Here is a 27,860-nt window from a genome sequence, read left to right as displayed (position 1 = left end):
GCTACAAAGGATTGAAAGAAAAGAGCTTACAAGTTATGGGACGGGTTGGAGAGCTACCGGAGAGGGTGTATTTATAGTGTGGGGAGTTCTCTCTGGCTAGCGTTAAAGTTTTAACCATGATTTCACCCACCGTCAGTTAGTCGGTATTAACGGGCGTTAATATGTTGAAGTGAAAAATTAATTCGGGAGTGGATTGCACAGATTGCATTTGCTTGGAGGTTGATACTCCAAGAGTGCGACAGTTGTTGGCGGAAACTCAGCAGCTCCCGCCAGGTGTTGAAGGTTTTTTCCGTCGTAATAAAGTCGGATTTCCAATTATACCCTTCATTGTGGGGTTGTGGAATAGACCTAGGTTTGTGTCCATGGAGTTGACGGGCGTAAAATATTGTTACTGTTTGGTAAATGGCAATTTCTGCTTGGCGACCCCCATGTGTAGGTGATAAGAGGATGGCTTGTAAGGCGTCGAAACTTGGACATGGAGGCTGTGGGGCAGGTGTTGAGGGTTTGGACTCAAGTTCTTGGGGTTGTTTCAGTGTCTCTGCCCTGAATTCTGCGGGCGTTACTTGCTTTACTGCAGAGATCTGGTAATTAAAGGACAAATCAGTCAAACTAACTCGTCTTGACTGGTTGCACTTGCACTGAGATTGCTCCTGCAGCTTGGCATCGAACCCACCATCCCCAGTCCAGCCCTAGAGAAAAAAACAGGGACGAAAAAGTAACTATCAACAAGTTAAAACATTATATATAATATGGATAATGGAACAGACTGAATTTATGAACTTAAATAAGAGATGGATTACATGTGAACCTAATTAATGACTTGTCCTTTGTTGAATGGCTCAAAGAATGTTGTCAAACAAATGATTTGATCACAAACAACAGTTAATATATGTACTACTTACCGTATTAATAAAGTACATTTTTATTAACACTTCAAAAAAATTATCATGTATTTCTCCCTTATGAGTATAAGAGAGAAAATATATATGGAGTACATGATATTTTTGGAGTACCAATAACAACTCCTTAAATAAATAGGGATGGACGTCGGTCGATGACTTTGAGATGGAGTAAGGGCTTCGTTCTGATAAATCCGCTAACTATGGATTTGATGTCGGAAATAGACTGATTTTGTATCACCATTCTATTTGAATTACCAAAAGCAATCCTTCCTTAATATGGATTCAAACATTCATGAGCTTGATGTGAGTGATAGAATTTCTGGATCTGACTTTAATCATTCTAGCTATATCTAGTAATTGTTGTATTTGGAATGCATTTCTCTAGCTCAAACTGTGACTAAGACCACAACACTATGTGACTTCAAAGCCGTCAATCCACAACTACAACTATACCACGACGCTTGTGAGCCACAGAGCTCCAATTTTCTCCAAATTGTAGTTTTTCAGTGTCGATCAAGGTGGAGGGTGATACACTGTATATTCTTATCGCGCTACTAAAAGGATGGTGAAGAGTTTGGTTATGAAATGGAAGTTGATTGAGGAGGCCGGGAGATTATTACTCAAACCCTAACTGAGCGAGTTTAAATAGCGCCAAGGTGATAATGCCGACAATCGGTTTTTTTGGGATTTCAACCCTAATTTCTTAATCGTGACATCAGTTTGAAAATAATAATTTGAAGTCCGTAAATTCTTTTATCATATCGGAATAAGTTATCATAACTTTAATTTTTCGGAAAAATAATAGCGTTAGTAGGTTAAATAGTTAGTTATTAAGGAAGGAGAGGAATCGGTAAGCGTCATTTATGATCTAAATTATTAGAGAACCCTCTTTGTTGGATAAAGAAAATACAACCTCAATTATACGGTGATGACATTAAACAAGTTGATTGATAAACATAAAACTTTAGGTCGATAATAGTAGTTGCACTCCACTTTCTTTAACACATTCTTTGTACGTGAACCCTTTTAGTTAATTTAGTCAATCCAGCCTATGAAGAGAGAATTAGACAATCATATACAATTGAATCAATTGCATTCCAACGGAGCTGTAAGACAATCATATACAATTGAATCAATTGCATTCCAACCGAGCTGTAAGTGCAAGTAGGGTAATTTTATGACCTAATTAAAGTTGGGGTAACTGAAAGTTGCAATTTTTTGGTCTTTTTAAGAGCTGTAAACAAGTCCGAGTGACTCCCTTGAGATGTCGAAAAAGAAGACTTCCATGATGTCATCTGCTAATACGTTGCATCCTCTCGCCAGCAAATATGCATGGCTTCCGACTGTATCTAGATAGTGAAGCCTACCTTTTTTCCGAGAGGTTTTTTAATGTGTATGAAACACAGGGTGGTGTGTCCAATGTTAGTATACAAGTGATGGAGAGGTTTTTTTTCTCTCTGAATAATAAATTCCGGATGCGGTGGATTGCAATAAAAAGGCAGTTTGGTGGGGTTGTCGTTTTGTCACCAAGAAACGAAAGAAACGCGTACTTGATATAGGCAGAGACAAAAGCAGGGAAGTAAGCATCACGTGCCTGGAAGCCAAAAACCTTTCGTCAATATTTACGTTTCTTTTATTTGTTTATCAACCACGTGTTCTTCTGCATGTATGCGTTTCAGTTTTTTCACTGCATCTCTCTTCTGCTTGAAGGTTCTACGCTTCTCTGCAGACAAACGTTGTCGTTATTTTCTCACCGCCAACGTGGATTGCGAGAGCTGTAGGCTCCACCTCACCCAGAAAAAAGGAAGAGATATTTTAGTTGTACGGAACATTATCGCATACGTCATATATTATTATATAATACTGTTAGGAAGATTAAATTTTAGAAACTAAATAACATGGAAATTAATAATTGGTTTATTACTTAAGCATTAATAAACATAATCATTCATAATAATGACACATTATTTAGTTTGCTAATTTTGTCTATAAATTTAATTCTCTTAGTATTACTATTTGATAAAACATATTTAGAAAATAAAAGGAAAAAAATTTATAGGCAAGTTTTTGATTAATTAGGTTAGTCACCGTCACAGTCGAAGACTCACAGGGCTGTTCTGGACGATCCCTGAAACGCAAGGCCTCCCAGTGACCGTCACGGCCTGAGTTCTAGGCTCTCTCTTCCGATGGAAAAACAAAATTATTTGGTGAACATTGAACATATTAATAATCTTATTTTTCTTGCTTCTAAATAGTACATTGTAAACTTCCATTGTTATCGTTTTGTTTTAATTAAACCTAAAAATCTAAAACTAATATCTTGTTGAACATGCAATTAAATAAAGTTTGGATGATTGTGATATCATTGAGTTTCTCAACGATTTATTCCGCCAAATTAAACTCCTGATGGTATCATCTCAACAAGGATTGGAAATGGGGCATTATTGTTGGGAGAGACCTTTCGGTGTGCCCGAAACAAAGCATGGTACGTCACATGTTATTATACAATTAAATGGACACTTGAAAAACTCTTCAATTATATAATAACATGTAATGTACCGTCCCGTATTTATAGCACACTGAATTTTTTATAGAAAACTTCATTTTAATCCTTGGCAAAGATGACTTTTTTATTAAAACCATGAGTAAGATCAAAATCTAATTTTAGTCCCTTGATACATTAATAACCTCATTTATTAATTATATTTTGATTTTTTAATTATTTATCTTTTTCTTTCTAATTTTTAATGTATTAATTTTATTTCATTATAATTTTTATTTTCATTTCATTCATCGTAATATATTTTGTTGTGAACATTTAGATAAACTAATTTATGTTATACAATATATTTCGATGTACTTTATCTTTTTCATTTAGGTATATTAAATTCATTATAATACATTTTGGTACACACATTTCGGTACATACATTTCGATACAAACATTTAGGTACATTAATTCAATATAATACATTTTCGGTACTAACATTTCGGTGCATACATTTCGATACACACATTTAGGTACATTAATTTAATATTAATACATTTCGGTGCATATATTTAGGTACATACATTTTGGTACTAACATTTAGGTACATTAATTGAGTCTTTCAAATTTGAAGAATGTTTAATAAAATTAATAAATTAAAAAACTCTTTTTTGGTCAAAAAATAAATTAAAATTTGTGTATTAATAAATTTAAATATTTAATGGGAGACATTAAATAAAATGCACATTAATTATTTTGAATTAACGACACATTAGGGACTAAAATCAATATTTAATCTAACACCAGGTTTTTTTTTAATTTTAACCTTCTTGAAGGATTAAAGTTCAAAAATCCCAATTTTTTTTCATAGTTTGGTTACTATCTTTTGGACAGAAAATTACTTAATTATGAAAGATATATTTTATTAATTGTCAAGATTTTTTGTTTTTAGTCAACAATAAGATTCAATTCCCAATATTGATATTATAGTAATATATCTTTTAAATACCAGCAAAAGAAAACAAAAATTCAGTTGCAATTAATATCAGGTTAACTCGATAATCGTTCAAACTGATTAGCAAGCTATTAATCTAAACACACTTTAAAGTGAAATAACTTAAGAGGAAGACGATTTAGATGTCAGCCTAAAATAGTAGCACCATAGAAGTTAAACCTACAAATTTATTTTCAAGGGGTTCATAGCGTTTGGTCATATCATATGTTCAAGTCGATCGGTATATTTAATTGGTGTCTTGTGCGTTTCAGGTTCAAGAGCATTATAACCCTTTCATATACAAATCTCACTTAATTTTGTTGGACGGGAAGAATCTAAGCTCAAGCCTTAAAACACTAATTTTTTGGGCAAACTTAGGGATTTACAACCAAGTTTTTTTAAGGTTTACTGACAATTTAAATCGTGTTATGCCAATTGATAAGGAATTTTCTTATTTCTATGCAAAATTTTATGTTATCATCCTTGCTGTGTAGTTAGCTCACGTGCTGGATTGACAAAATTTATGCTTGAAAGTGACTTTTAGTGTGACATGTTACTTTGCTTCTAATTTTTTTTCTCCTCCTTGGTTGCTCCATACTCGTTGGAAAAACTGTATTTCTTGTTTGCAACACATGGTTTTTCGTTGCTCCATACATTTTGAGAAATGAATGTAGTTGCTAACAAATTAACCAATTTAGGGTCTCTCCATTCTTCTCTTATTTGACATGCCGCTTCTCCTAGATTTTTCTTTTATGCATACAAATTTATTGGTAATGCCTACAGGTTTATCTGTCATTCTTGATAAATGATTTTCCTTTTTACCCAATCCTTTTGGATTTTCCTTTTTGTTTCTCAGGTTATTCTCTTTCCCCCATTCTTTTATTTTCTTTTTCAAGAGGGATTCCCTTCTTTTTCTTGTATTTTCTTTTTCAAGAAGGGAAATGTTTATATCCTCTCTTTTATTGTATTTTGTATTTCTTGCTTTATGATAAGTAAAATTAATGTCCCCTCTCTAGAAGTATTTTCTTTTTTCATATCAATAAAATTGTATTGCCTAGGTTCTAAAAAAAGATGATAAGTGAATTTTGTATACAAAAGTGCATCACATGGCCTAACCGTGGATTGCCAAGTTATACAGATTGATAAAATCATATATTTGAATAAAATTGTGGGATGTGATATCCACACACCCCATTTTACTTTTTCACACACCTTTTTAATTTTTTGCCGTCGGATCGGATGAATTGAAGAAGATCAACGGACATAAATTATCAAGGATGTGTAAGAAGTAAAATGGGATGTGTGAATAACACACCCCTAAAATTGTAAATGACAAGGTAGAATTAACAAAACTGAAAATATATATTCGTAGAATATTTTTTTTTCTTCGAACAAACACTGTTTGTTCCAAGAATAAAAACTAAAGACACATGCAACTCAAACCATAACACTTTTTCCTTTTAAATATATTTGGCTTTTTAGCCAAAATGGTCCCTGAGATTTTTATAACATATAACTTTGATCACTGAGATTTAAAATCAATAGGAGTGGTCCCTGAGATTATCCACCATCCATTATTTTAGTCATTCCATTAAAAAACTTTGTTAAGTGGTCCTTCAACTTTTTAATGAAATAACAAAATGATGGATGGTGAACAATCTCATGGACCAAAGTTATGTGTTATGCAAATCTCAGGGACCAAAATTATATGTTATGCAAATCTTAGAGACCAAGTTATGTGTTATACCCTCAACTTAACGGAGTTTTTTAACGGAAAGACCAAAATAATGGATGGTAGACAATCTTAAGGACCACTTCTATTAATTTTAAATCTCAGAGACCATTTTGACTAAAAATGCATATCATTTATATTATCTGTCTAATTTCTTTTTAACTACAGAACTGACTCTTATTATGTGTTTTATGTTATCTGTAAGTCATTTTCTTGGCGTCCAAGTAACAAATGGCCAGCTTTATATAATTAAGCAAGCTTATCGCTTGAATCTAAATAACTAGAATGATAAGCAGATAACCACATTTGAGCAAGCTTTACCACGCCTCCTTTTTTGTTGATCAGATTTACCGCACTGCCTTTTATTACATATAAACGGACATGATTGCTTGTAAGTTGAAGCTTAATCAAATATCAACAAATCCTGACCGTCCAATTGTAATCTCTGAGTCCCAACAACATACGGAAACAGGTAGCTTTTTACCTCGCTCTAGAATTTCACAGGGTGGACTCGAGTTAAAATCCAGATTAGCTGTTAATATTTATCTCCCAAATTAGTTAACCTAAATCAACAAAAAAAGCTGTACAAGTTATTTCTTCTTTTTTCTTCTTCTCTTTTTCTCCTTTATTTTTGGGTAAAAGGATAAAATTAGCAGCAAGGACCAGGGACGCGCACCGACTTTCCAGAGAGGCACAGACAATCGCGTAAGACCAGCTTCACATAGGACTGGGAGTGCACTTCCACGTGCCAGTTAGCCATTAAAGTAAAAAAATCAACCAATTTCAAACCATAAATCCAACGGCTTAGGTTATAGTTCACCGGCCACTGAAACAATCCTAACCCTTGATTCAACTTTCACATCTATGTTTTCGTAGTTTTTGTAGGGAAAATTAGTAAAGGGATTAAGTGAGCTTAGTGGTGAAGGAAAAAGTAAAATTACGTGTGTTTGATTGTTATAGACTTATTATAGAAAAGGAAACCAAAAGCCCCATAAATACTCGTAGACCTTCCTTTGCACGTAAGAGAGAAAAACTAATATTCTTTTTTCTTTTCACCCAAAACAAATCAATATCTAAGCAATCAAATCCATCATCTTCTTTGTTATTTTTTTCTAGAAGATTTGTGGATTGATCTCCACGAGAAAAGTGTTACAAATTATGGTGAAGGAATCGGCACGAAAGTGTTCGCATTGTGGTCACAATGGCCACAACTCGAGGACGTGCAACCACAGCCATGTAAATAAAGGGGTTTGCTTGAAGCTTTTCGGCGTGAACATTTTGGAAAACCAGGAGGATTCTATGAAGAAGAGTTACAGCATGGGGAATCTGCATACAGACGGCAACGGAGACCACAACAACAACGCTGTTGGGGCAGATAACGATGCCGGCTACCTCTCCGATGGCCTCATTCATAACAAGCGACACAAGGCCGCCCATGAGAGAAGAAAAGGTCTATTTTTGTTGTTGACAATTTCATCAATTCCAACTGATTTTATGTGTCTAAGTTTTCTGTTTGCTCTTTGATTTAATTGCCTTCTGTGATGTTAAAGGAATGCATGTGTGACTGCATTGTTCTTCATTGGCGTTTTTCTTCTTTGTATTACATTGATTGTTTGTATACGTATATCTTCTTTAATGGCATCTCCAAAATTACCCTCCTTTTTTTTTTCTGGAGACCTAGTTTAGGTTAAATCAGTTGGCCAAGACAGTATGCCTGCTAGTTTTGCACTCAAGTTCAAATTCCTTTTATGTAAGTTAGCGTAATTGCATCTAGATTCTTCAGGTTTGGTTTTGACTGAATTTGAAATGAATATTTTCAGGGAGGCCATGGACTGAGGAAGAGCATAGAGTATTTCTAGCTGGTTTGAAGAAGCTTGGGAAAGGTGATTGGAGAGGAATAGCAAGAAACTTTGTGACCACAAGAACCCCAACCCAGGTTGCTAGTCATGCACAGAAGTATTTCCTCAGGCAGGCTACAAATGATAAGAGGAAACGCAGATCAAGCCTCTTTGACATGCACTTTAAAGAACTCTCTGTAATTCTCTCTCTCTCCCACTTCAAACAAGTACTGTACAGTTTCCGAGAAAATACGCATTGCACGGATAGAACATTTTATGAATTTCTATCAGAAGTAAAATTGAGATGGCACTGTTTAACAATAGAGAAGCACTAAACCCTAATTAACTTATATACGTCTTTTGATTAAAAGGTTGTGACCGGTCCTGTTTATGCAAATTTCTTTGACAACATGGTAGAGGCAGTTCTTATTAATTCACAACAATGACTGGATTTTGATGGGATTTCCAGGATCAGGGTCCTCAAGATTCCTCAATTACACCTACAAAGTCAGCTGCTGAAACTTCACCACAGGCTAGCAGCTCTAGAACTAGGCAACTGAAAATCAATACAGGCAATAACTCGCCATCGCCTAGCAACGTTCCAACTCAGATTCTTGACAGATTCCCACATCTGTGCTTGGATAGCCTCCCAGCTCCTCCATTGTCTCCAATTTGCACTCTTCCAAATTACCCTGCCATGCCATTTATGGTAAGAACCCTTTTGCCTTTTTCCCATGATTATATGCGAACCTAGTTTTGAGTGTTACTCTATCAGTGTAATCCCCGTGACAACTGTTATTGTTAGCGAGAAATACTTCAAGAACCGCACAATAGAAAGAACAAAAATCACTCACCTATTAATTGTTAATGTTAGGTGCAATAGTCGGTTGCAATTACAGTTTGATCCATGAGTTTGTTTCTTTAAAATGATCTTTTAAAGTACTTTTTCACCATGAAATGAAGTTTTCTTACAATATTACAAGACTATATATTTGAAACTACTCTAACCTATGAGAAGGAGAATTAGAACAAATGTGAAGTGAAATGTGTTTGTTTCCATTTGAAGTTAATTTTTCTAAAACAAAGTGCCAAACTTACGGATGATGATTTTGCTCATGTTTGAACAGATGGGAATTCCTGGAAATGTCTCATACGCCCCAATGATGCACTTTTACAGACCAAATTACCACCACATGATCAAAAACCATGGTAACTCTCCAACTAGTGCTCCTGTAATATCTCACCCTTCTGGAATCCCATCATCACCTAGGTCCCTCCCAAGCAGTCCATCCATGGCAGCCGGCCGGATCAGCAGCATGACGTCAGCAGCTGAGAAAGATGCTTTAGAGCTTAAAATTGGGCAGCCTCAGCCCTCTCAGGGGGCAAACTTGTCTCCTTCTTCTTCTGGTGCCATCAGAGTCACATAGAAAATTACTTTTTTTACATCTTTTAATTTTTTAATTTTCTAACAATTTTGATTCACAACAAGCTTAAGATAGAAGAAGAATTACGAGAATAATGAATTACGTTGATTCAGTCGAATCACTCATGGAGGGAGGTGTACAATTGTAAAATGCGGAAAGGGTTTTTATGAGTCCCACTTTTTTATACCATGTTTATGATGAAATGAAATGCCTTCATTGGAATTTGGATCTCTCCAAACCTTACTGTCCGAAGCCCAAGGGTCAGGAAATCCGGATCTTTGATTTGTGTTGAAGAGAAATCGTAGCCCCTGTTTGTGTGAGGTGGACCATCAAATTGAGTTAATCGGAACCGTCAGATTCGATTTGAGTGGTCAAATTGTCTGGTCCTTGAGATCCGAACTATGAGATTCGAAAAGGACCTGTGTCCCCTTCATCGCATTAAGTCAGTCATAATTCTGCAGAATTTATATTGTTTGGAGCAATTTTGGCCAAACGAATTTTATTTTATTTTTTGCAACTTTTCCTTCTCAACTCAGATGACATGAACTTAAATAAGATAATGGTTCTTAGTTTAGGGCACTGACTTTTAGTTTGGGGCGTAAGTTTTTTCATGATATGAATAGATCATTATTTAAGTTCAAATACTGAGATATTATCCCGGCAAAAGCACGCTCAAATAAGTGTTTAGCCATTCAATTATGACCAAACCATTAACACACAATATTGTTGACTACTAAAATGCTGACGATGTTGATCAAAATGTGAAATGACTCCCAAACTTTCGAAATGATCTTTGAATGAAAACCTCAAATTTAACAATTTGAATTGTAAAACAAATTTGTAGAGTGAATTTAAACAAGAAATTAGCACCGTATTATCTTACTAACTAATTAGTACTTGAGCACTACTTCTGTCTAGTATGCCATATAATTAAGGGACATTTGAAGAAAAAATATGGTCTCATGGAGTGGTCTATTTCAAGATTGTATAACTTGGCTAGTTGCCATATAATAACATCAGAAACGTACAAATTTCCTTTAAGCATCCACATGAACAATTCAACGAGTCACTTTAAACAGAAGAAACCAGATAAATTTGAAGTGTAGCTGAGCGGCAGAGATCATTTGTACATACCAGTTAAAAGACTATAAAGAATGGAATTACTGACGAGCAAAGTCACGACATATCGTTTAAGAAGGCACAAATAGTCCCCTACGGTTTACAGAAGACTGACGACAAGCCTTCTTCTCCTACGCGCATTCCTGCCACATAAGATCAGCAACAGAATCGAACTAAGATGAGCAGCAGCCAGATTTCTGGTTCACGGGTTGTCCGCGGATCTGCACTGTTGGCGGCCTTGCATTGTTCATTGGTTGACTTGCCATCCTGCATTATGTCGTGAAAGAAATGAGTGAATACCCATAGCCCAGTGATAAATCTTTGAACTCAAAGATGCAGAAACTGTGCACGACTTGTGCCTAATTGAACCTTTTATCTTATAAAATACGGGGTAAGGAAAACACACACACACACACACACACACGTATGGAAAAGTACCTATTCTTGATTTCAGCAGCCATTGCCATGAAAGCCTGCTCCACATTGGTAGCATTTTTTGCACTAGTCTCCATGAAAGGGATCCCAATCTCATCCGCAAATGCCTGTTAAATTACCAATGAGTCAACAAGGAGAATCCATCAAAAAAAAATATGGAAACAGAAACTAAGGGGAGGTTCACAAAATTTTCACCTTAGCTGTTTCATAAGACACAACTTTGTTAGCAGTGAGATCAGCCTTGTTGCCTACAAGAAGCTTGTTTACATTCTCGCTAGCGTAACGGTCAATTTCATTTAACCATTGCTTAACATTATTGAAGCTCTCTTGGTCCGTCACATCATAAACTATCTGCAACATACACCAACATTAATAAACAGAATCCACAGTACACGACCTCAAGGAAAACAGAGACCGTAACAATGAAACATAAAACAAATGAAGAACGGCACACTTACTATAATTCCATGTGCCCCACGGTAGTAGCTACTAGTAATTGTCCTAAAACGTTCTTGTCCAGCAGTGTCCCACTACATGTCCAGGGAGGCCAAGACAAATATGACAGATAAGTCTTATAGCTAGATTGACTAAACAACAGTGTTTCATACGATAAGAACATTATGAAATATGCACCAGAACTAAGTTTCAGCCCAATAATAATGCCAGAATAAGTGTTCCATTCCCACGATACATATTTGTTCATAATACAACAAAACGTAAACACATAAACAACCTCATGCAACAAGAAGTTCTACTAAAGTAGTTGAATGTAATTGAACAAACAATTGAAAAGGCACAACAAACCAGTAACACAACTCTTTAACAAGAGAACACACATATGATTCGAGAAAAAGGACACGAATAAAAAAGGAAAATAGTGCCCACTCTTAAAAGATTAAATGATTAAAACAACCAGCCACAAGACTTTGACATCAACGTTAAGATATGTGAGTAAAGGTATTCTTTAACTGCTAAATGGCTTAAGTGCCCATGCAGTACCATATTTCAGAGAGAGAGAGTCTCACAATTTGAAGTTTAATGGTCTTCTCATCCTGCTCTACTGTGCGAATTTTCTACAGAGAAAGGACAAGAAAAATAATCAACAGTCATATCTTCTATAACATTATTTAGATCCCGAATATGAAGCTTACAAAATCAACTCCTATTGTGCTAATGTAGCTGTCCAGATATGAATCGTCCTGCATCATACAGATAGAGATAAAAAGGTCAGCACTGATATTGATGAAGTCAGCTCCAGATATGATTAACCATATTACACTATGCCTCAGAAGCTCAGGAACAAGAACATCTAAATTGAAAAGTCAGTTGCGATTCTCAAAGTTGATCAAAACAAATAATAAGTATACACACCCGCACAGAATGTCACATTCAACAATAGGTATTATATGATAGAGAAAACCATGAATATGTTATTATACTAACTGAATATTTTGAGTAAATCAATGCGATTCATAGTATTAGTTCTATGGTTACTTGGAGGGATTTGACCTATACTAATCGTAACCCACTACCTACCCTCCCTCACCGCTTGAGCTAACCCCAACGGCTTGATTCAAGAAACAAAGCATACATTTTATTTCCTTTCAACAATAGGTATTATAATTTCCATGGAAGTAAGCATTTATTTCATTTGATCAAAACAAAGAGGTATAAATTAAGCAGTTCGCGGAGAGGCGGTAATGCAAACAATGAATCATGCAAAAAGATCCGTATAAATTTAATCAAAAAGTATGAACAACTTACAGCAAACCTCAGAAGAAGACATGATTTTCCAACCCCAGAGTCTCCAATCAGCAAAAGTTTAAACAAGTAATCACTGCAGCAAACAACATTCCAACATAATCATTCATTACCAATACTTCAAATCTGAATTCAACAGGTTCAGTCGCAAACTAACAATTAACCCTGTTGGTTTAACCACATGTAATTTATATTTAGTAATTATGCATTCACTGAGCCCAAAAACTAGATGACCATCAAGATCTTAGTTGACCTATTAACCTCCACAAGATGATCCAAGCTACAATTTAAGATCTTAAGATAATTCAATGCTTTTTTTTATTCAGTAATCAAAATTAAAAGCTGAAACAAACAAAAATGAAATCAACTACAAATCCGACATTTTGGGCTTTCAGTTTCTTAATTTTCACAAGCAAACAAACAGAATTCCAACAAAATTAACAATTTTTCAAAAGGGTTTCAAAATTTACCACAAACCAATTACAATTCAGCACCAAATCATTACGGATCTAAAGAAAAGATCAAACCTTCAATCTGATTTCGCCGAAATCAAAGAAAAGTAAACAAAAAAATACCCACTTTCATTTCCAAACATTTGAATGGTACAAAAATACTCAGATGCAAAGAGGGGCAAAAGTTTGCGTAATTGGAAACAAAAGTGAAACGGGAAAGAGATCGGGAGCTTACTATTCAGGATTCATGACTGTGAGCCGTTGATCTGCCAAAAACTCGACCGGTCCAGGGAGAACAGAATCCGGACCAGGTCAGATTTTAGGAAGAAAAAGGTTCAGAGAAGGCAACTGGTAGAGGGGAGAGAGAGAGAGAGAGAGAGAGAGAGAGAGGAGGAAAATAAAACTGGAAAAAATGACGAAGCGATGATGAAACCGAAAAGTTCTGTTTATATTAAACATGAAAATTTGGAGCCAAAGACGCTTTTTTTACTGTTTTACTTGTGGGCCAACTCTGTGTTGGGCATGTCCAGCGGGCCAGATATTCTATTGTCTCTTTAGTTTGAATATACTCTTCGACCCATTATGAATTATTTAATTATGATCGCTCTCGTATCAGGTGAGATTAGTTTAAAGTCGGATTTGATCAAAATACATAAAATCTTATACTTTTATGATAAGTGTTTTTATAAATGACGTAGTCTGACACTTTATCACAAAATTTGACTGTTGATTATAATTTGTAGTTGAAAAGACTCAAAAGAGTGTCATTGAATATTTTTTCATCTGGATGATTGATCACTCCGTTAAAACTTGATAGCTAAACTTATAAATCATAACTTTTAAAATAAAATTTTGTATCTCAACAGTCAATATGTCGAGAATAAAATTAGAATGAAAGTAAAACAAGATTCTACCGCTAATTATTTTCAGTTATAAAGTTTTGCTTGATATGTAAGAAAAGCTCGTTCGACACAATTTTACCATTTAAGTTAATTCGTGTTATTTTGCTCTGTCATTTTAAGCTTGTTAAGAATAATGAGTAAGTAATTTGCATAGAAGATTGACGAGATGAAAAAAAAAAAAACAAAATCTGCCTAATTTTCAAGGTTTTGAACACGCTTCATGTTGACTTTTCTAGCTGGCTGTATTGCTTCTTCACTCAAGAGAAATCTCCTTAAATCGTATGGTTTACTTTTCTGAGTCGTAAATTATTATCATCTGATATCATTAGTTCTGTTGTATAAGAGTAATACAAGGACGATTGAGAGTTTCGAATTCTGACATGCAGTGATGATGCTCGGAGGACGGAGAGGGAGAAATCTGGGTCTGATCCAATGGTCTCGAAGGTCCTGCCATTGTAAGATGGGAAAGAATTTAGCCGAATTTGTGATCCCAGAATCTGAGTTGAATTCTGTGAAATTTGAATCCGAGGAGAGAGAGAAAAATTGAGGCTCTCTAGCTCTCTCTGATGCGGGAAGAAGAAGAGAGAGTATGTGTCTGCAACATAGTGTCTGAACCAGAATGTAAAAAACAAAATCTGCAACATAGCGTCTGAACCAGAATGTTAAAAACAAAATCTGCAACACTGTGTCTGAATCCAAATATAAAAATAGGAATCGCGTAAGCTGTGAAGCGTAGGAGGGTGTGTGAGTGAAAAAAAAAAATGGGAACGAGGAAACAGACACCCCAGCATCTAAACTCAATAAAACTAGAACCAGAACAAGATATTGCGTTGCAATATCTGAATCCGTATTGATTTATTCCAAAATATTTAAATAAATAAATAAATGGGGTGTCAATTGACGTGGATGTTAGCTGTAATGGTAGATTTTGTAGTTTTAGTTTATCTTAAATATATTTAAGTATTATAATACATGATTGACCTATATATATTTAACATTCGCAGCCCTAACGGCCCCTTCCCGGCCGGCTAAGATTTGAGTGCATGAAGTACTCATCCGCTACCGGGCTCCAGCTTGCCGATCTATGCATCTTAATTAATCTCTTGAAACCGTGTGTACGTACTAGTTTCTTTCACTACTTAGCTTCTTTTTTTTTTTTTCTTTTTTTTTTCCCCGAAATTCTTTCACTAATTATCAAGTGTGAGACACGAGAGAGCAAACAAAAGGTTAGGTCAAGAAAGCCGGCTAAGATTTGGGATCAGAACTAGTTTGTTGGATATTTTGACTGAAATATTATGTCATTATTTTCTTTTGTTTCACAAGCATATGCATCCACTTGTCTATCTTTATATATGGATGGGATGGACCGAGTAGTATAGTAAGGAATTCAAAAACTAAAATGTTCTCTATTTGGATCTCTACTTCCTGAATTTGAGGTTGTCTTTATACCCAATTTAGGAAGTAGGGTTATTAATTATTATCTATGTCAAGTAGTGATGCTCACAAATCTGATCACTAGTTGTTTTATACTTGTACATTAGGAAAATTGTTATTAACATTTTGAAAAAAAAGTTGTTGTGCACTCTTACAAGTATTGGGAATTTTTGTACTGGAGATTTAAGAAACCTTCTTAACTAGACATTCGTCTGAAACAAAATTCGTTATTTTGGTCAAAGCAAAACAAAATCACAACTCCATTTAATAATCTTTATTCATAAGCTCTTCGACAAAAGAAAAGTTATAATAAGCTTGATTAACCCTTAAAAAAATCGATCATGTGCTGCAAAAGTTAGATCAATAATGTTTATTGGGTAAATTACATAAAACTACCTCAACTATGGGTCGAACCACAATCTCATACCTCATGTTTTAAAAATTACAATGTCATTCCTAGCTAGGATATGCCTTGCCGGGCTACATGCCAAGAAAAGAAATAACCATAATATTAGAGCCAACAAACTATGGTAGGAGCGGTACTTCTAGCCAGCCACATCACAAACTAGCTGAACCCTTGAATCTGTTATCCAATTCCCTTCTCCGACATTATAAGAGACTTACAATTTGTTCTAAAATTACTGAAGTACTCTTGTCCAAAAACAGAGAAGAAATTTAAACTAGTAATTAACAGACAAAAAAAGAGCACTAGCTAGCTTAAGATAATTATTGTTTTTCATCAACTTTGAGTGTGTTAATGAAGCTCTTCCCTTCTGCTAGATCATTGTTGGCGAGAAAATTCAGAAAATCTTTGAAGCTGCTTTCTTTGTACCTCCCAGGATTCTCTTCACTCACAAGCTCTTTGGCAGTGCCCATCTTCTCCTCCAATCCCAAACTATGCAGGCTAGCAATGGAGATTCTTGTCCTGTCACGGTTCAACGTGGCCCGGTGCACAACACTCTTGTACAATTCATTGCTTAGTACTTCAAAATGGTCACCCACATGGACTTGGAGAGCACCATGAAGCTGTGGGACTTGCTTCCATTTGCTGTCTCCGGTATGCATGATTTCGAGCCCTGGGCAGCTCTGAAGAACAATGGTTAAGCAGCTGTAGTCTGAATGGGGTGGCAACCCTAGTGCAATTTCAGGATTAGGGCATGGTGGGTAGCAGTTGACTGTAATGACTTGCATTCCATCTTCCATTTTCTTGCTTATGTAGTTTGGACCTATCCCTAGACTCTCAGTGATTGCTTCTGTTATCTCCGTGTTCAGTTTCTTCACTTCTGAGCTATACTTGCCCATTGTTTCCCTACAACAATATTGCAATCATATAACTAATAATTAATAATGATAAAACAAATAAAAACTAATAAACTATGTTCCAGAAAAGAAAGTCCCACAATTAACATATATACAACAAGCAAGTTCAGGTGATTGCGGCCCATTGTTTACCTATAACAATTGCAACCATAATAAACATGAAGCAAGTCAAGTGATGACGCATGAAGCTATACACTCTTTTGTATATACAAACACACACACACACATATATATATATATATGTGGGTAAAGAATGGCCACATCGTATATTTTGTTGGAGAACAATTCAGAAATAAATAAAAATAATAGAACTCGAAATATTTATTAATCAATATACTTGTTGTGCATAATGAAATACAGAAATAAATACAAGAATATCAATGGTACTAACTTAATTACAGAAGGTTGAGGCTAACGTAATAGCTATGTCCTTCGAACAGTATTTATGTCCCACTCTTGTGCTTGTGGTTCAACAACGTCTGCTCGATCATGATTCAACTACCTAATTCTACAACCCGCACTGGATTGTAGAATTCTAGCGAATTTGCTATGTGTGTTTACTCTCTGGAAATTTCGTACGGAAGAAAGGAGTATCCCATTTGGATGCTGTGATTACATATATATAGGCCGTTTCACACCCTTTCAACTACATGTTCAGTGTATTTGAAGGTACACAACTCTTTCTAAGAGCTGTGTCTTTTAATCAAAACGTTTTTAATTAATGAATTAATTCAAAACTTAATTCAAAAATGAAAATTAATGAATCAGATTAATTTTAAATTCCAAGGCCCAAGCCCAAGGCCCTTGTCATAATTAATTAATATTAATTGTATTTAGGCTATATTATACAAGCCTAATCCACACAACCATAAGGCCCAAGCCTTCAATCCATTTCCAAATGGCCCATGTTGTAATTACTAGATTAAAGCACTAAATTTATATAAAGGCTCTTGGGAATCTTGTTTTCCCCAATATAGGACAAGAGTCTCAAAACTTCCAACGTATTTAATGTGATTGCCAACAAATTAAGAGCGACAACTGCCCAAATTAAGGATTTATCCAAGGTTGACAAAATTGGACAAGACTACAATTTAGCTGAATACCATGCAAGGTCTTAAATAAGATGTATCGATAGTTATAAATATAGTCGGCAACAGATGTTTTTTCTCTACTTTGTTTTCTTATACTTTTCCAAAATAGCAAAGCAAGAGATAAGGGGGACATGCGTGAGAGCAAATAATTAAGAGAATGAACCTTGTAGATACGTACCTGTAATTAGAAGGATTGTTAGGCCAGTACTTGATCCAATCTGCCAACGGGTGAGCATAATGTTTAAGAAAAGCCCTCCAAAACTGAATCGTATCAAGTCCATCCTTCAAGCTTGTCCCGTACCTCACTGGGTTGTGAACATCATTAGACATGAACTTTGCCTTCTCTGAGCCCGGCAAATTGAAAAACTCCGACGCCGACAAAAGAGCCTCATCCAAAACAGTTTGACAGATGCCATGGTTCACAATCTAATGAGATGAACATTAAGATCATCAACTATTATGTAACAAAGTTGATGTTCACATCATAGACGTATTATTATATTGTTAGAATAGATTGTTATGCACCGTACGTGACTGCATTACAAAATTTTCGTAATCCTTTTATTTTTAAAGGGTAGAATAGACTAAACCTGTATTTTAATTTTGCATTAAATTTTTTTGTAATGACGTGTTTAGTACGCTTACTTGGAAGAACCCTAACTGATGACAAGCAGTTCTAATTTCTTCAATAACAAGTTTTCGTTCATCAGGGCCTTGTTTCAGTCTTCCAAAATCAATGGTCGGAACAGTGGCAACATCTGGAGTCAAACTTGGACCATGTGATGTTGGAATCACATAGCACTCAGGCACATATGGCAAGCCTCTCTCTTGTGCACTCTTCCCCATTGAAAATGAGCTTGAACTTTTTTCGTCGTCCATCTTATTTCTGGGAAACCCTAACTTTTCCTCAGCCAGAAAGTACAGAATGCAAAGAGAAGAAGATAATTGTGAGATGATGGTTTTGTGCAAAATGCAAGAATAGCTAGAGTTTATATAGAAAAAGATTGTGTCACTATTAAGTTTCTATTGGCTGTACAATTTATATAAAGACAGACTAATTGGACCTTTTTGCTTGTACCAAAGAAAAATATTGGGTAGTTTCCAAAAAAAAAAATATTAGGTAGACTGTATTTTTATATTTTTAAATTATGTTTTGTAAATCACATGATATGATGATTGGTTGAATAATTTTTAAATAAACAAAAAATTCAACGATCAACTATCCTATTATGTACTCTACTAAATATAATGAGGTGTGCTATTCACACATCCTATTTTACTTCCCACACATTCTTTGATAATTTTTGTTCGTTGATCTTCTTTAATTCATTTGATCCGACAACAGAAAATAAAAAAAATGTGTAAGAAATAAAATAAAATATGTAAATATCACATCCTAATATGATTTAGTAGACGATCTCTCTGCTATCATCCTATACCCAATCTAACGAGGGAGATACTTGAGGCACAAAACTATCAAATCAGTTGCATTTTGACGTGGTCGATATTATTTTATTGATCAAAAGCAGGTCCAAAGGCACCTCTCAGGTTTTGATTGATTGGTTTCTCGTGTCTATCCATAGATTTCCTGGGCCAACAAGACAAAGGAAATAAACTAGGTATTTGTTCATTTGTGAAGTATGAATGTTGAGGAGATTGGGAAAGTCGTAAAACTGTGGGAAAGTAGGAATTTGTCGTATATGGTATGTCAATCAGGTACACATATCCACCATGTACTTGGCCATGCATGCAGAGAGGTCACATGTGTTATTAGTTATTGGCTGAATTTCGGGTTCATAGTTTCTTGAAAGGGTTGTGCTTTTTTGTTGCAGCTGTTTTGATTTAAAAACACAAATTTTAATGTCACTGGTTCTTGAAAGGGTTGTGGTTTTTTGTTGCAGCTGTTTTGATTAAAAAACACAAATTTTAATGTCACTGGCATTTTCTCATCAAATTCCGGTAGTCTTCGAGCTTGACTCCGGATGAGAAGAGAAAAGAGAGACACAACGATAATGCTAAGAAAATTTTCTCAAAAGTGAGAATTTTTGTAACCTCATCTTTGTAGCACAATTACCGTGCCAACATTATAAAATAATGTGCCAAAAATATGAGGTGTCAGAAAATTCATGAGGAGTCTCAGTTTGAGAGTCTCTTTAGCATTTCTCAATTATCAATGTCCCCTCTTCCTATGTAACGATATCTCGAGTCATTGGATCTAAAAAAAATTCTTGTTGAAGACAAGATGAAAGTTTACACATCATTTGGCTAGTTGCCTTAGCTAGTAACCATTCCCCTCTTCCTATGCAATGATATCTTGAGTCATTGGATCTAAAAAAATTTCTTGTTGAAGACAAGATAAAAGTTTACACATCATTTGGCTAGTTGCCTTAGCTAGTAACCATTCATCAGCCTCTTTGAGTTAATTTTTCGAGTTTTTTTTTTGGGAGGGGGGGTCAAACTAAGTTACTTCCATTCCATTAAATAAAAAGGCTAGTACAAGGACAAGAAAGCCCAAAAGGTATCCCACAACCTAAATACAAGCTTAGCAAGAAAAAAACAAATATAACATTGTTTGTACCATACTTAACCAATCCCGAAACTACTGAGCACCTGTCAACGTTATACCGTCAAGGACCCAGAAGAGTTTCCCTCCAACCAGGAGGCCAATCATAGCGCGACACGTGTTGACATCAGAAGCCAATCATAGTGCGACATGTGTCAACATCAAAAGTCAATCACAACATGACACGTGTCAATGTCAAAACAAAGCTAGAAACTCTCTTTTATAAAAGGAGATCATTCTCCCACAATATTTCCTAATGTCATTTATACTAAATCATTTACTAGTACTCACAAAATGAAAGTTTGAACCTATGTACTTGTGTAAACCCTTCACAATTATTGAGAACTCCTCTACTCCGTGAACGTAGCCAATCTGAGTGAACCACGTACATCTTGTGTTTGCTTCCCTATCTCTATCCATTTACATACTTATCCACACTAGTGACCGGAGCAATTTAGTGAATGTCACAAACTTAACATTTTCTGTTGTACCAAAGTCCCCATTGATTTTGTGCATCAACAAACATAAAAGCCCAAAAGGGTCTAACTGAAAAATAACGGAAACCCTAAAATTAAAGAGGAAACTAGCAGCCACCACCAAATCTGATGCGCCTCCATCGCAAGGCCACCACCACCAAGAAAATGAACCAAACAGAAAAATTGGATCAACGAAAAATGGGGATAAGTGAGCCACCCGCGTAGTGAAAGCTCCCATAATCCTACCAAGTAGTGCAAAATGCACTTTAACAGCCACCCAAAACCCAAACGATTCGCCTAGGAGAAGCACCCGGGGCCAAATAGCAGTGGTCGGTAGTTGAGGACAAGCGATGGAAAGAAGCATTAGAGCAAGAGAGGTGTCTGAAGGTTTCAATCTGAGACAAGCTTGGGGAATTGAGACAAAGCTCAAAGAAAGCCAAAAGTAAATTAGAAATAAAGCATCGTAGGAAAAGAATAAAAACAAAGGAAAAGGAGAAAAAGGAAATGGAAATAAAGGCTTGAAAGGGGAAGGGGGAGGACTTCAAAGTGTGGGTAACGGGCTGGGATACAACAAGAGAGAATGGGGCGGATGGGGAATGAGGAAGACTTGAGGGTGTGGGTAGCGAGATTAAAATGAGAAAGAAAAAGTGTAGCAGAAGGGGATGCCTGCCAACCCCAACCAGAGGAAGGAGTCAGCAGCAAAGGCTGGGATTTTGGGGGGCTTTCTGCGTGAGAGAAAAAAGGCTGGGTTAATTTTTCAAGTTAAGTTTGTCTCATAACAACCGTGCTTAATAAGAACATCAACGGAACATTAAAAGTTTTCAGGTACGTAATAGATAGTGGGAGCAATGCATACACTAGACAATATGAAAATTCACACATCACTTTGGCTACCGACTATGCATCATTCTTTTTGAGTTATTTTGTCAAGGCATTTTCCCGTGTACCTAATAAGTGTAGAATTATCAGAAAGACGGGCCGAATGCCCACTTTCAACAACACCGATATTGTCCCCAATTTCGTAATTACCACCTACACAATTCGTCAGGTGTAGAGTTTTATCACAAAAGGTCTCGGTATTAGTTAGAGTGGAGTTAGGGTATTTAAACTATTACTTCTCTTTTTCTATGATCGATATAGGATTCAAGACACACCCTCACGTGGGAGATCCATACATCGGCAACCACGTGGAGCCAAGGAAACACACCCTACATGCGGGGCCAAGGAACCCACCATCATCGCACGGGGCCAAGGGAACCCACCCATTACGTGGCACTACATTATATGTCTGCTCCCTGGATCTGATACCATGTAGAATTTTACGGCTTAATTTTCATGTATTCCATAATTCTCAATATAAGTACATACAATCTTTGTTACATAAGGAAACAATAAAGGACCCAAATATATCCTTCCTAAAACATGACTATAATATTTACACAATATTTACATTCCTTTTCCTTAAATATTGACTCAATCCAATACTCCCTCTCAAGTTGGTGCATAGATATCACACATACCCAACTTGATAAGTGAGTCATTGAAGCTCCTACTACACACGGCATGAGTAAGAATATCTGCAAGTTGTTCTTCCGAGCTAACAAACGGTATTGACACCACATTCTTCTCAAGCTTCTCTTTAATAAAATGTCGATCAACCTTAACATGCTTAGTCTGATCATGTTGTACTGGATTCTCTGTTATTTCTCTCGCTGACTTATTGTCACAATACAAATTCATCGCCTATTTTTGCTTAAAGTCGATACCCCAAAGCAACTTTTGTAGCCAAAGGATCTCACACACTCCATGTGTCATGCCTTTGAATTCGACTTCCGTGGAAGACCGTGACACCACCTTTTGTTTCTTACTTCGTCAAGTAACCAAATTACCTTTAACAAATGTAAAATACCTGGACGTAGAACGCCTATCGGTCACATCTCCTGCCCAATCAGCATCAGTAAATCCCTTAATCCTTATATGGCCATGATGTTCATACAAAATTCTCTTCCCTAGAGCAAACTTCAAATACGCCAAAATTCACATAACTGCAATCATGTGATCCACACCTGGTGAGTGCATAAATTGATTCACCACTCACTGCATAGGCAATATCCGGACAAGTGTGGGATAAATAAATCCCTACCAGTCTCTGATATCTGCCTTTGTTAACTGGTCTCTAATCTGGTTAAATCCATAAATGATGTTTCTCAACAATAGGAATGTCCACTTGTTAACATCCAAGCATACTTGTCTCCTTCAATAAATCCAGAACATATTTACGTTAAGACAAGAAAATACATTTAGACGAACAAGCCATTTTTACTCCAAGGAAATATTTTAAATCTCCCAAATTTTTCATCTCAAAATCTACAGCAAGACTCTCTTCCAGTTTTACCATCTCTTCTGAATCATCACATGTTATTATCATGTTATCCACATAGATCATTGAAGCTGTCACTTTGCCACTTCTCTGTTTTACAAACAACGTGTGGTCGGAGTGACTATGGTAATATCCATTCATTCTCATGACTTGAGTAAATCTACCAAACCATGCACGAGGCGATTGCTTAAACTCATAAAGCAACTTTCGCAACCTACACACTCCGGTTTTCTCTCCGGCATTATATCCTGGAGGAAAATTCATATATACTTCTTCTTCCAAATGCCCATAAAGGAAAGCATTTTTTACATCAAACTGTTTCAGTGGCCAATTCAAATTTGCAGCTAATGAAATAAGAACATGTATCGTATTCATCTTGGCTACTGGGGAAAAAATTTCCTAGTAATCAACACCATACATTTGAGTATAACCTTTTGCTACTAACCTTGCTTTATACATGTCTATTGATCCGTCAGCCTTATATTTAATTGTAAAGACCCATTTACACCCATTTTTTTTCCTTTCGGTAGTTCCATCACTTTTTATGTATCATTCTTATGTAGTATCATCATTTCTTCGTCCATTGCAGCAGCCTATTTAGGATCCTTCAAGGCCTCCTCAACTCGAGTTGGTACTTGGATTACTTCCACATTATTCACCCATGTTTTGCGTTCAGGCGCAAGGTTCTTACATGACACATAATTTGCTATTGTATACTTTACTTTTCCTTCGGGGAGAAAACCTGTCAGGAGGAACACCACGATTTTGCCTTGGTGGCAACTTATATGTACTTACAACATTATTTGGATTAGTTACATGAGCATTTGTAGTACTTACCTCAGGGATATTCAAAGAAGACACATTGAATGACACTATCGAGCTAGAGGGTGATATGGGTTCGGCAAATAGTACTTCTTCCCCTGATGTACTTGGTTCAGTAGCAACTAGATGCTGGACTGTTGTAGCTTCCTCGACAGGACCTTGCTGATGGCCCGCACATGTCCCAGCATGCAGCAGCTGAAGTCCCTGTATCACTCTTAGCAGTTTATTGCCGAGAGACTGATGTCCTATTTTCATCATTATCATTAACACATGCTCCCCCTAAACTACATATCACATCCTCTGGTACTTCTAACCACCCAAGATTACTCTAATCACCATTCTCCCCATGGTGATCTAAAGGTGATGGGATCGAAGAATAAAAATACTCTGATTTAGAAAAAGTAACATTCATGGTCACATACATATGTCGAGTTTCAGGGTGATAACACTTATACCCTTTATGTTGGGGGCAAACCCAACAAAAACGCACCAAAGGGCACTTAGATCCAACTTGCTACGATGAATCTTGTGGATTTATCGTTGGATATGTATTACCCCTTTATTTTATTTTATGGAATTTATGTTTTATTCCTTGATTCTAGCTAGGATTTACACCTTAGCTAGATAGTTATAGCTTCTTCATAGATATATATTTTTTCCTTCATCCAAGCAGATCAGGAACTTTGCCATTCCTAGGCAGATAGGGAATAATCAGTCAGTTAGAATTGAAGAAATCAATGAGGGGATGAACCACTTGCAGGGTGCTTTTGAATGGGGGAATAAAGCGGTGGAATCTCAAGGTATGGAGAGGGAGACCATCTATACCAATCAGGCTGAGGCAAGTCAGACGAAAAGATGAAGAGATCTTCAGAGTCTCGAATTGGTGCAGTCCCCCCATAAGAAAATGAAAAGTCTGGGGATGTGGAGGCACGAAAAGGAAAGATGACAGACAACATGAGAGGCACGAGCAGTAATGAGCGAAGTTTAATGATGGAACGTGCTATAGATGCAGATGATGAGTTACAGGATGTCCTGATTGAGTATCAAAATTTGTGGGAATATGTGGTAGGGGTCTTGAAAATAGAAAGGAAAAATAATCTGTCGAGAAGTACGGGCAATGTGGCTCGGGGTGGTGGCGGCTGGCCTACAACAGCCACACGCTTGCCATGATACACCTTTTTTGGAACTGTTGGGGTTTTGGGTCAGACACGGTAGTTCGGGCCCTTCATGAGCTAATAAGGAATCGTAGACCCTCTATGATCTTTCTAGCGGAGACAAAAATGAAAGATCATAGAATTGATGGAGTTAGAAGACGTATGGGTTTTTCGAATGGGTTCAATGTGACTTCAATTAGAAGAGTGGGTGGTTTAAGTTTGTGGTGGGACGTCTCGTTGGAGGTTGAAATTCTTTTTTCATCAAAACATATAATTGATGCCAGAATGAAGGATGAGGAAGATCAAATATGGGTTCGATTTACAGGAGTGTATGGAACTTCTTATAGATGTGAAAAGGTCGAATTCTGGAATTGGATGAACACTTACTTCACACCTTCAAGTATGCCTTGGTTATGCAGAGGGGATTTCAATGAATTCATGTGGGATTCGGAGAAGTCAGGTGGATCTCAGGTGTTATACAATCGACCTCGGTACCTTGAAAGCTTTTTGAACTCCTCTAAGCTGATGGATTTGGACTTTAATGGTCCAGCTTTTACTTGGCGAGGCACGAGAAATGGATCTTTGGTGGAAGAACGTTTGGACAGGGGATTATGCAATAGACAATGGCAAGATTTATGGCCTAACATGACGGTTACTCACGGGACGATTTTGGGATCGAATCATTGCCTGATTATTATCCAAACTGAACCGGAAGTTAGGAAGGGCAGAAAACTGTTTCGGTTTGAGGAGTTCTGGGCTAAGGAAGAGGAATGTAAAGAGTTGGTGAGGAAGTGTTGGGATTGTCTGGAAGATGGGTGTGCCCCTGTGAGATGGCTAAAAAAGATTAACGGCTACCGTTCTCATCTAATTCGGTGGAGTCGTAATATTTAAGATGAGGGGCCATCAGATTAAGTGGATCAACTAGGGGAGTTACAAAAAATTGGGGAGCTCATAAGGAGGAGATTAAGGAGAAGTTTAGATTGATTGACGGTCTCTGGATGCAGGAGGGGAGTTTTTGGCAACAAAGATCTCGGGTAAAGTGGTTAAGGGATGGAGATGCTAACACTAAGTTCTTCCATCAGACCACGATTCAACGGCGTAGAAGGAACAAGGTGCTGAAAATAAGAAATACTAATGGTGACTGGGTAAAGAACCCCAATCAGGTTCGAAGGCTGGTGGATGAGCATTTTATGAATACTTTCAGGTCTGGGGGAACTCGAAACTGGGGGATAACTCTTGACTGCTTAACCCCGACGGTGACGGAAGAGATGAATGCAGTGCTTATGGCACCAGTCTTGGAATATGAGGTAAAAGATGCGGCTTTTAATATGGGTAAACTGAAAGTTCCGGGCCCTGATGGTTTTCAAGGGGTGTTTTATCATACGTTCTGGGAGAACATTGTGGGTGATGTAAACGTTCTCGTCTAATCTTTGATTCAAGGGCAGGACAGTCCTAGCAAATTAAACTCCACCCATATTGTTTTGATTCCAAAGGTGCAGAATCCTGAGACGGTGTCGCAATTTCGTCCCATAAATCTATGCAACTATTCTTACAAGATTTTATCCAAAGTGTTGGCGAATCGATTAAAGTCTATCTTGCCAGAAATTATATCCCCTATGCAGAATGCGTTTGTTGCGGGTAGACAGATACAAGATAATATTGGAATAGCCCATGAGGTGTTTCACTTTCTAAAAGTCCGGAAAGCAAAGAGCAAGTTCGAGGTTAGTATTAAGCTTGATATGCAAAAGGCTTATGACAGGGTGGAATGGGACTTCCTGGATGCAGTCATGGAAATGATGTGATTTGGGATTTTGTGGAGGAAGCTTGTAATGGGTTGTGTGTCCTCAATTAACTTTGTGGTCATTCTAAATGGACAACCAGGTGAGAAGTTTGCTCCATCTCGTGGTCTTCACCAGGGTGACCTCCTATCGCCATACTTATTTCTCTTGGTAGGAAAGGTTCTTTCCAGAATGATACAGGGGGCTGTTGAAAGGAGACTCCTGGAGGGGGTGAAGTCGAGTGTGTTTGGGCTGGTCATCTAACACATCTTGTTTGCGGATGACACGTTAATCTTCCTAAAGGCGGATAGGAGAAATTGTCATAGCTTGGTTGACCTCCTTAAGAACTACTGCACAGCCTCATGACAGGAAATTAATATGCAGAAATCTAGTGTTTTTTTCGAGACCAACATTCCCTCGAATATGGCCGATGAATTGGGAAACATCTTGGGAATGACTGTTGTGAAGAACCCGGGTACATACTTGGGGGTGCCTACTATCTAGGGTTGCTCGAAGAAACGAGGATTAGCTTATGTGAAGGGCCGGATCTTGGGGAAGTTCCAAGGATGGAAGCAAAACATGTTAACAAAAGCGGGAAAGGAAGTGATGATCAAGGCCGTTGCTCAAGCTATTCTCGCATACCCAATGAACATCTTTAGGTTCTTGTTGTCCTCTGTAAGGAATTGGATGCTTTGATTGCTAAATTTTGGTAGGAGGATACTAGTGGGAGACGAAAAACTTATTGGGTTTATATTGAGATTATGGGTTTGCCAAAGCATTTGGGTGGTATGGGTTT

The 27,860-nt window shown here is 36.8% G+C and overlaps 3 protein-coding genes across 3 annotated transcripts; 1 reads left to right on the top strand and 2 right to left on the bottom strand.

Annotated features, from left to right (window-relative positions):
• The first annotated feature begins 7,147 nt into the window (after positions 1-7,147).
• Positions 7,148-9,599, top strand: LOC126630135 (probable transcription factor At5g61620). Its single transcript, XM_050300275.1, has 4 exons — positions 7,148-7,565; positions 7,936-8,150; positions 8,423-8,662; positions 9,081-9,599. The coding sequence occupies exons 1-4, from the start codon at positions 7,274-7,276 to the stop codon at positions 9,378-9,380; spliced, it is 1,047 nt and encodes a 348-aa protein (XP_050156232.1). The 5' UTR covers positions 7,148-7,273; the 3' UTR covers positions 9,381-9,599.
• A 746-nt stretch (positions 9,600-10,345) lies between these two features.
• Positions 10,346-13,568, bottom strand: LOC126630142 (GTP-binding protein YPTM2-like). The gene is made up of 8 exons (XM_050300279.1): positions 13,380-13,568; positions 12,696-12,768; positions 12,083-12,130; positions 11,957-12,004; positions 11,390-11,461; positions 11,127-11,282; positions 10,935-11,038; positions 10,346-10,763 (listed from the first exon to the last, which is right to left on the bottom strand). The coding sequence occupies exons 1-8, from the start codon at positions 13,391-13,393 to the stop codon at positions 10,670-10,672; spliced, it is 609 nt and encodes a 202-aa protein (XP_050156236.1). The 5' UTR covers positions 13,394-13,568; the 3' UTR covers positions 10,346-10,669.
• A 2,638-nt stretch (positions 13,569-16,206) lies between these two features.
• On the bottom strand, positions 16,207-18,770 carry LOC126614971 (flavanone 3-dioxygenase 3-like). Its single transcript, XM_050282685.1, has 3 exons — positions 18,537-18,770; positions 18,070-18,317; positions 16,207-16,789 (listed from the first exon to the last, which is right to left on the bottom strand). The coding sequence occupies exons 1-3, from the start codon at positions 18,768-18,770 to the stop codon at positions 16,207-16,209; spliced, it is 1,065 nt and encodes a 354-aa protein (XP_050138642.1).
• Positions 18,771-27,860: the final 9,090 nt, after the last annotated feature.

The sequence above is a fragment of the Malus sylvestris genome, chromosome 1 (genome assembly GCF_916048215.2).
Source record: "Malus sylvestris chromosome 1, drMalSylv7.2, whole genome shotgun sequence".
Taxonomy (NCBI): Eukaryota; Viridiplantae; Streptophyta; class Magnoliopsida; order Rosales; family Rosaceae; genus Malus; species Malus sylvestris.
The sequence above is the reverse complement of the archived record's forward strand: the minus strand, read 5'-3'. Positions and strand labels throughout refer to the sequence as shown.